The sequence below is a fragment of the Esox lucius genome, chromosome 2, assembly GCF_011004845.1.
Source record: "Esox lucius isolate fEsoLuc1 chromosome 2, fEsoLuc1.pri, whole genome shotgun sequence".
Lineage (NCBI taxonomy): Eukaryota > Metazoa > Chordata > Actinopteri > Esociformes > Esocidae > Esox > Esox lucius.
In genome coordinates this window covers 31,891,925-31,902,059 of record NC_047570.1, presented here as the reverse complement: position 1 = coordinate 31,902,059, position 10,135 = coordinate 31,891,925, and the positions used below count along the sequence as shown (strand labels likewise).

Genomic DNA, 10,135 nt, shown 5'->3' with positions numbered 1-10,135 from the left:
TAATCCTCCCCCCTCCACCACTGCAGCATCATCATCATCATCATGACAGAGTTGCGCGTGAAGCAACGTGTTTGGGGAGAAAGGGCGTTCGGTGGGGGCATTCAAAAAATAACCGCGCCGGTTCCACAGCCACTCGGGGCCCACACCAAATTTCAAATGTTACTGAAAGAGATGAAGATTCTTCTTTTGGGATGACTAACTTTTACAAGCATTTACATCAAAGTTTAATGTATCGCTTTGAGTCCACGTTACTGGTGCTTATTATTCTAAATATTCCAAATAGTATTGACGTAATACCCTCGGTCCCAACTTATTTGGGAAGATCACCCCCTAGTGGTCACTTCCAAATGGTCTTAAGTGATCAGTCAGCATCATTCCAGGAACCGGACCTCCAACCAACAGATGAGTGTCCCGGTATGCATAAAATAAAAATGTGGAAGCATTGTATAATATTTGCATATATTTTACGATAAGTCTGTTAACTTCCAAGATAATAAACAACGTTTCACATGCACTGGGTAACCTAATGTGCAACATAAGCACATTACAATTTCCTTTGGATGAAACAAGCTACTCAGACATGACAGATATGATTGTCTCATAAAAAGATTTATTTTTCGCCCAAATGTACAAAGGCAAGTTACAGTATCGTATAAAAAAACTGTGGTAATGTACACTTTACATAAACTCCAGAAGGGGAGGACGGGGGAAGACCGCAATGAACAGAGTTGAACCATGGAAATGAAAACAGTTGTAAACATCCTTGAAAGTACCAGTGACTGACACTTTTAGGGTTTTAAGAGACACGAGAGCGGCCATGAGGTTGGAGAGGAGGGATATGACAAGCTCTGGAAATCTGAGATGTCGAAGTGTCCTTATTCCCTAGGGATGAAGGATGTTTATCTAAGCACCAACTGAGATGACTTAAGCAACTGCTGTGCTGGACAACAAGAAAAATTACTGCATCCCGGAGTAAAATTAAGTCCTCCAAAATCAACAAAACAGAACCAAGCGCTTTCTCCTTTAGGTTGCTGTACAGCAAATACTTGCTCATTAGGCTTTATCATAACCTCAGGACATATGATTTAACTCTCATTCAGCCTACTACAAAGTCTAAATCACTGTCCTTATTTTGGAGGAGAAATGCAATAGTGTTTCCCCTCTCCGGTGAATAGTGGAAAAGCATTCTAACGCCACCTGCTGGGGACATGTAAAAATTACACTCCACTGATGCATCAGACAACATGACAGCTGCCTATATTCCTAGTAGATATGAGCTGTACAGGACATCTTAAACACTGTCACATTCAGATATACAGGTCGGAACATCATTCCATTTAAGAACGCTGACACTTGTGGACAATAAACTAGCAATACATTCCTAGAACTTTACCAGGGAGATACATCACCAAGCTTGCAGTTTCAGGTTACTGAGATAGAGCTGTATAATTATGTACTTTAATACCGTCACCCCTCACAAATATTTGACAATTGCAGTAACGTTCTGGTCAGCAGTAGGTTGACTCCTTGGTTATTTGACTTTGTTTCATATCGCTCTGACAGAGAACGAGCCATGTTTGTACAGCTGAAGACCTCCACATGACTTGTCTAAAGACATCTCATTTCTACTGACTGGATTAACTTAATGAGAACAGTTCACACCATATTAAGCCTTTTCTATACACTTCTGTTCGAGTTCTTCTGTTTCCCTATACACCATAGGGAAAGAAATCCTTTTGCACTGCTTGTATAATTTGAGGGGACTGTTGTAGGTTGTTTTAAGTGCTATACCACACCACACAGAGGCTTACATTCAAATTAACAGGGCACAAAGGTAAATCAAGGTTCTAAACCCAAGTCGTCACCCTAGACAAATAATCTCCACTAATTGCAATGGCGTCGAGCTGGGTGACTATTGTGGCCGAGCAGGAGCTCCGATGCCACAGAAAATGTTTTCATCCTGATGTAGTGTTAATGCAGGCTACTGTTTAGGTGCAGAAATCGGCATCGCTGGCTCTTCGTAAAACAATTTTTTAAAAAATTAAAAAAGCTTTCCGAAATAAATAACAGGCAGAGCACAGCTGAAGATGACTGTGGCCGATTGGAGAAAAACCCTCTTAAACACCTCCCTCACAAACAGGTTTTAAACCCATGGCAGTCTGACAGATCGGACCCTCACCCCACCCACCCCATTAGGGGGCCTTGGCACCCTCACAGCGGTTTATCTTGCCATTCATTGCCCACCAAGGTCCAAGGCTTTAATCCCTGCAGCTAGCCTGGGCTCAACGCGGCAGCCTGTCCTGACTAATCACCAGTCACCCAAGTAGTAGAATTCAACTTTTGAAAACCAGCAAGAGGCGAGTGGGGAAACGAGCAAGTCAAGGAGATGGGAGCCCAGCTGTACAGTCTCTGGCAGTCGCCACCTGAGAACCCCACATCCCGCCTCACCCCCCGGATAGAAGCGGCAGACGTCTGCCTTTTCTGTACATTGTGGCGTCCTTCCTCCTTCTCCATTAGCGGTGCAGACTGAGGGACCAGCGCAGGTCGGTGGACTGACGGTGAGGTTGGCGTGCCGCTTTTAGTGGATGATCTCTAGTGTTCTGTAGTAACTGGTTGACAATGCTCGAAGACAGCTTTAAACCTCTGAACCGAAACCAGGGCCACAACTGTCCCATCATTCAGTGCAATCACGAGTAGAGCCAGAGTGTGAGTGACAGCAGATCTGGTTGATTCAGTGTACGGAAAAGTTGAAGTGAAGGATAAAAAATAAAAATAAAAACTCATGCCAAACAGAATAAATATATGGAAAAACACAAAACTGTTTTGAGGTGAATGTGTTCCCATCGCACAATAATTACAGCTATCCCTGAAAAGTGAACCAAGAGGTGGTTACCGAGCAAATGACTGGTTAAGGGACGATAAAAGAAACCAGAAATCTTCTCCAAGCTCCCATGTAAGCCAGAGAACAAACAGCTCCCCTAAAACTTCCTCTGGCCACATACAGTAAACCCACTAATGAAAGTTGTCAGGATTTTAGCGGCATACTGAGTAGAACAGGGACAGCAAGTTCAATCATTTCAACATGATGACTTTGAGTTTTGTCAGTCTTTATTTTTGTTGGACCCCTCCCCCATCATCCCCCAATCACCAGACCCCCAAATCCTGTCACTTTCTGCGCAAGACAAAAAAAACAAACATTAAAGTGAAAATACTTTTTCAGCTTTTTTAAGCAGTCAGTTGGTCTATTTTTGCATGTGTCCATTTGTCAACAGTGCAAAGACAAATATATATATATATATATATATATTTATATATATATATATATGCGGTCTTCTGCGCGTGGGCAGAGAGTGATGGCTTTCAACCTTGGGTGTGGTTAGTCCGAGCCCACGGTGAGGGTAGACAGGGATAAGCGACGCTGCTAGAAGAAAAATGTCAATCTGCCGAACATTCAGGCAGAAAACAAAAAATAGAAACACCATTCAACTGATGTTTAAAATGGACTCTGAGCCGAGGGCTTCCTCATGTGAGCCAGTCACATGAATCTCTGCAGGGCGGTGAGGTGTTGCTCAGGCTTCCCTGTGGCAATGACAAGACAGAAATGGCAGGGTTAATTTAAGTTTGCATAAAAGTCATTTAGCAGACACCCCTACCCAGAGCTACTTATAGTAGTGAGCGCATTCTCTCTCCTGTTTGTACTGGTCCCCCATGGGAATCAAACCCACAACCTTGGCGTCGCAAGCGCCATTCACTGACAGCTGAACTACTTGGACTAGCCTAATTCGATTAGTATTAAAATTTGTTACAAATTTGTAATACATATCTTTTACCATTTTGACCACTGTCAGTGAATTTAAAAAACAATTTGAATAACAAGAGTCAAATCCAACAAACACAGTGTCGTACATAATTACTGGGACAGTAAGCATTTTCTTTATACTGCAAAAGTTTGGATTTGAAATCCAACAAGTATCACGAGGTTAAACAAAAAATTCTGCTTTTAACTCAATGTAGGACTTTTCATACATAGTCCCACATCTTCAGGGGACCAAAAGTGATGTAATGGATATATTCTAAAATATCCAATATACAATAAAATACAATTTCATAAACACAATTAAAGCAGAGAATCTATAGTTAAACCGTATACTAAGAGTGCTGCCACTAGAGGTCAGTACAACCTGTGATGGAGTGGAGGAACCCACACTGAACCCATGTCTTAATTATTCCTACATCATGTGATTCACTGGGCTGTCCTCCAGTCCTCAGAGAAAATAACAGACAACCTAAACTGAAAGCACAAGTGCTGCTGCATACTGAGACAGCTAGCACAGTGAGGATTTTACTGAAGCAGGGATGGGAGTATTGGAGACTGCTAGCACAGTGAGGATTTTACTGAAGCAGGGATGGGAGTATTGGAGACTGCTAGCACAGTGAGGATTTTACTGAAGCAGGGATGGGAGTATTGGAGACTGCTAGCACAGTGAGGATTTTACTGAAGCAGGGATGGGAGTATTGGAGACTGCTAGCACAGTGAGGATTTTACTGAAGCAGGGATGGGAGTATTGGAGACTGCTAGCACAGTGAGGATTTTACTGAAGCAGGGATGGGAGTATTGGAGACTGCTAGCACAGTGAGGATTTTACTGAAGCAGGGATGGGAATATTGGAGACTGCTAGCACAGTGAGGATTTTACTGAAGCAGGGATGGGAGTATTGGAGACTGCTAGCACAGTGAGGATTTTACTGAAGCAGGGATGGGAGTATTGGAGACTGCTAGCACAGTGAGGATTTTACTGAAGCAGGGATGGGAGTATTGGAGACTGCTAGCACAGTGAGGATTTTACCGAAGCAGGGATGGGAGTATTGGAGACAGCTTTACACAGTTAGTGCGGTAGCAGAAATGAGAGAGGACCCTCTCTCATAGGCTCACATGCAAAGCGGCATCAAAGCGGGGGGTTGTCAAAGCAACAATGTCTTTGTCTTCATCTTTTTTTCCACCCACGGTTTTTGTCCACACGCTAACACACTGTCCACACGCTAACACACTGTCTGAGGGTTTACACGGCGTCTGTTGCCGTGTCGCGTGGCATGTTTGTCCCCAGTGTATGATGCCTGACTGACTATTCGTTGGGCTGATTGTGATCCCACTGGTACTAGGTAGTAAGGGGACCCATTTCGCCGGACATTTTGCAGTGCTTTGTTTTCAAATGTTGGGCCCATGGTAAATGGGACACTGTGATGTAGCGTTTAGTGTGCACGCAGTACTATTGACACTGTCCATTTGTCCAAATAACCGCGGCCAATGTATACTAATGTATGTTTGCCGGTAAATTCCGTCTCACCGGGTCTGTCTTTCTGGCTAGGGATCTTACCGTTCTCACCTCCGTGCCGGAGGGTAGAGGGAAGGGGCTGTGGCTTGCTGACTGGCAACGATAGCTGATGACGAGAGACCTGCATGAGGTGGAGAATGTATGCATATCAGTCTGGGTTTCTGAGAACCGTGAACTACGTCATTAGGGCGGAGCGCGCGTCTCGGCTGGAACTGACCTGTGGCGTAGGACAGGTCGTACTGGCCCGAGAGCAGCGGGTAGCCCAGGTGGTGATGGGAGGGCATGATGCGCTGGGAGGGGGAGGAGCGCGGCCGGTCCACATCCCTGTCTCGTTCCCTCTCCCCGCCCCTCTCCCTCTCGTGGGGCGGCTTGTCTCCCACCGTGGGGGACTTGCTCTTGTACTGGCTGGCATGCTGCTGAAGGATGTCCAGGGCTTTGGAGTCTGCCGACGCGGCCTTGCCGCTCACCGTGGGGCTGGCGCGAGATTTGTCACCTCCCCTCGCCTCCTCCTCGCCTCCGGCCATCTTGCTTCCGTAAGGGGAGAAGGGGTACCCTGCGGGCAGGTACGGGGAACCTAACAGAGGGAACAGGTTGTCATGTTAATTCCTTTCCCCGCTTAATATTTTTAAATCTATTTTTGTCAATGCCCCCCCCCAAGCGGATCCTTCCCGTCCAGTTACCTTGGTAGTTCTGCATCATAACCGTGGGCATGCCTCTGTACCCGGGATGGCTGGGGTCGTAGCCCTGCCCATATGGATAACCATGCATGTATGGCAGGTAACCTTGGTGTTGTACCAGGGGCGAGGAGAACTGCATGTGGGCGCCGGCGCGAGGGTCTTTGCCAGTGGCCCGGTGCTCCTCGGCGGAAGACGTCCGGGCGTCCCCACCCTCTTTGGGACCAGGGCCGTCCTCTTTGGGGCCACCGCCTTCCTTGGGCCGGCCAGGCCTGTCGTCCTTCCCTTTGCGTTCCCTCTCTCGCTCTCGGTCTCGCTCTTCTTTCCAGCGTGGCGGCGGTTGTTGCGGCAGCTCCTCCTCCTGCGGGGTCTGCCAGGGGAAGACGAAAGGCTGAGTCAGAACAGGGAGGATTAACACGACCTAGCAACCTACACAAAACAACCACAGCTTTACCATGATGGGCTACAACAACTGAGCTAAACACGAGGACGAGGGGACCATAGGTACCGAACCGAGTCAAGCCAAAACCCAGAACGGGTCCTTTTACCTGTCGGTACCAATCCAGGCCCGGTTTAGAGTCCTCCTTCACATGGTGGCCGGCTTCACTCAGCTTCATCTTCAGCCCCTCTGCCTGCTGCGACTTTGAATCCTCTCCTTTCAGGCCTATGGCGGAGGTCTTGGAGGGTTCCAGGGGAGAGTCTCTGGACTTGCCCTGGTTCTGCTGGCTCTTGTGCCCCAGGCTGTCCGTCTGGCCGGGGCCTTTGGAGACAGGGGGCAGCCCCGGGGCCTTCTGCTTCCACTCCTCCTTCGTGGCTGCCGCATCTGAGCTCTTCTTTTCCGCCACTGCGGCCCTGTGCTGCTCAGAGATCACCTGGCGCTGGCGCTCCTCGTACTGCTGCCGATAGGCCGGGTTGGTGTTGAGCAGGTGGTTGTGGTAGGCCTGGTCGGGGTGGTAGGCATATGGGGGGACGTAGGCGTACTGGTTGTAGTAGAGCGGCTGCATGTACATGTTGGAGCGCTGCTGGATGACTGACTGCTGCTGCTGCTGCTGTTGTTGTTGCTGCTGTTGTTGTTGCTGTTGTTGTTGCTGCTGCTGTTGATGATGATGTTGTTGATGCTGTTGTTGTTGACTGGAGGCATTTATCTCCGGTTTGCGCTCTTCGTGAGGTTCCACTTTGATCTTGTCTTCAACGCGCTCCGGTTCATCCTCCCGCTTCACTTTCACCGCCGGGCCCTCGGGGTGGGCCATGCCCGGGTTGGCACCACTGGGGCTGGGGTTGGCGTAGTTGGGAGAGTAGTAGGCCTCGTAGCCGGCATAGTACGGAGGCTCCTTGTTCGGCGTATGGTTGGGGAACAGGGCTTTCTTGGTTCCTTCCCTGATGACTTGCTCCTCCACCTTGACCTTCACACCTTCCGCTAGTTTGCCCTCGGCGTCCTCACCCGCGTCAGAGATGTCCGAGTACGCCGGGCTGTTGGTCTTGACCGAGGAGCCGTCAGCCGCGGCTGCGCCATTCTGGGTGACCACGTGGAGGGCCGCGAGAGGCTGAGGCATCCCTGTGCCATCAATCCGACTGGCCACCCCTATGGACGGGCTGGGGGCATTGTCTGTGAAGCTGTAGATCTTGTCTGCCTCAGCTTTGATGCTGGCAAGCCGGCTCTGGTGGGGGTCAGAGGAGCCATTCAGGAGCCCGTCGCCTTTCCCCGGGTCAGAGGACTCAGAGTAGGGGCTCTTCCCCTCCTCTGGTTTCCCCCCCTTCCCCGGAGGCTTTGGGCTGTCTGCCTCCTTACCGCAGTCCTTCTTCTTCTTCTCTTTCTTCTTCTTCTCTTTTGAGGCACCGGCGGCAGGGTTCAGAACGACGGGGTCTCCCATAGGGGGGGGTGGTTTAGGGGGCTGGACGCTCTTCACCTGGGGGCTTTTGGGAACACCCTGCATCATTGGGGGCATTCCGGGGGAGACATTGGGGTTCCCCCCTGCAGGGAACGAGGCGGCCTGCAGCGAGTAGAGCTGCTGGGGGGGTGCGCCCCCTGCGGGTGCCGGCCGGGACGACCCCTTCTTCTGAGCAAGTTTTTCTGACTTGGACTTTCTGTCGTACTTGGTCTTTTCCATGCCGTCATTACTGCAGTCACTCACATGCCCATCGTCGCAGCCTTCCATCGGCGCGCCACTCGCCTCAGGGTCGCCGTCCCCGCCCCTCTTTTTACTCTGTTTGGCGCTGAACTTGCCCGGGGAGGGGGACGGACTCTGGCGGTCGAAGCCCCTGCCTTTGGGTGTGACGGACCGCGCCGGAGACGGACAGCCTTTCTGAGAGCCGGAGGCCCCGTTGCACCCTGGGTCGGGGTGAGGCGCGGGGTCCTCCCCGTACTCACTATCCCCGTCCGGGTCCAGCTTGATGTCGCTATCGTTGTGGGCGCGCGCCTGGTGATACTTGAGGCCGTTGACGTGCTTGTACTTCTTGTTGCACCCGGGGTGCGGGCAGTCAATGAAGACGGGCGAGGGGCAGTTGCGGTCAAGCACGGGGGGCTGGGGTTCGGTCTTCACAGATGGGACAGGGGGGAGGACGGGAGGAAGCGCCCCGCCGCTGTTGGAGTTTGTGCGCATGCGCTTGTTGCCTCTGGTGTCCTCAGAGCTGGAGTTGGGCTCCATGTCCGAGGTGGGTTTGGTCTTGCGCTTGCTGCTTGACGAGGGACTGGCCTTGACGTCCTCCGTGTTGCTGTTGGGCGGCGTGCGGCGTTCCGACGACGTCTGGCTGCCCCGGCGGCCCTTGCTGTTGTTGTTGGCGGCACGTGTCTTGCTGGTGCCACTGCCCTTGTTGTCGGAAGAGTTGCTGTTCTCGTTGACCGGTGTGTTGCTGTTGGGCCTCATCCGCTTGCCCCGGCCTCTTCCGTTTCTCATCTCCAAGTCGCTGGTGGGGGATTCACAGAACCTGAGGGGACAAGAGGATGTAGGCGTTAACAAATTACATTAACAAGAATCTAATCCAGAAAGGCTGACTGTGATTAAAATGGCCCCTAATGATATGCTGAAATTCAAAACAAGACAATCTTGAGACATCGGTGCGTCTCCTCAATCAGCAGAAGCCTGAATCTATATTCCATCTTGCATCTTTTATTTGACTAAACATTAAGAGTGAACATTCACTTCAGAAGTGTGAACGTGTTCCAGACCAAACAATCATAATTCACTTCCCTAAAATTCACTTGGGACCCACAGGGCATGTCCTATGATTAGAATGTCATTATTTCTGCGCCGCAGCAGTGAATGTTACCAGTCTGTTAGTAAAAGGCACCAGGGCTGCGGGTGACTCATAACTTCCACCTCCAATCTCTACAAACGATTACCACAGCAGCAGGGGATGTGAGTTCATGTGAGGGCGCACGGAGGTGGAGGAATTCAGACTCATTACTCATCATGCCGTATCTCTAGAGAGTCTGCATATTTGGATTTCCAAGCTTTCAGTCAAAATGTGTTATAGTCAGCGTGGGCCACAATGTCATTATGAATGTCAGTCTTCTGCAGGATAAGAGTAATAGACTTTTTGAACACACAATGTAGCCCTGCCAATTCCCATCATACATAGCGACATTGGACGTAGATGTGAAGCGCTTGAGTGGCGTGCAGTGCCTGAGTGTTACGCGGTGCTTCAATAGTCTATCACTGTTTTAGCCAAATGCTGTGCAGTTGTTAAATGAGATGGGGGACTCTTGGAATTAAGATATCTTATGTAGGGAAGAAAAAAAAAAAGAGGACAAGAAAATGAGACGCCACGGAGACATTATTGCTGTTAGGCAGTCTTGTCCCAACACGGCAGTGGAGTATGTGATACAGTGTTGTGAAGAGCTATTAGCACAATATTTGGATTCGGAAATCTGGCATGTTCAAGGATTCTATTTCTATCACTTCCTCTCGGGACATGGGCAGTTTGCAGTGTGTGTCTAGGAGGGAGCCATATCTCCCCGAGCCGGAGATAAAAACTAGTGTGGATAGGCAAGCTGGAGCTCTAGAGATAGGAGGTGAGGGCTAACATCCCAGAGCTAGGTTGATATAGATGGTAGATTCATATCGGTGTGCCCTTTCCATGCAGGTAAAGGCAAGAAATTAAGTGCTAGAAAAGGTAAATATTTACAAAA

At 49.7% G+C, this 10,135-nt stretch overlaps 1 protein-coding gene across 1 annotated transcript in view; it reads right to left on the bottom strand.

Annotated features, from left to right (window-relative positions):
* Positions 1-590: 590 nt before the first annotated feature.
* The window catches only part of LOC105013895 (zinc finger protein 609), a 91,376-nt gene continuing 81,831 nt past the window's right edge, over positions 591-10,135 (bottom strand). The window contains exons 5-9 of the mRNA XM_010875749.4: positions 6,555-8,931; positions 6,013-6,376; positions 5,550-5,906; positions 5,375-5,453; positions 591-3,579 (exon numbers count right to left, since the gene is read on the bottom strand). Of these exons, the coding sequence (XP_010874051.4) occupies positions 5,380-5,453; positions 5,550-5,906; positions 6,013-6,376; positions 6,555-8,931 (3,172 nt within the window). The 3' untranslated portion in view covers positions 591-3,579; positions 5,375-5,379. The remainder of the gene's footprint in view (positions 3,580-5,374; positions 5,454-5,549; positions 5,907-6,012; positions 6,377-6,554; positions 8,932-10,135) is intronic.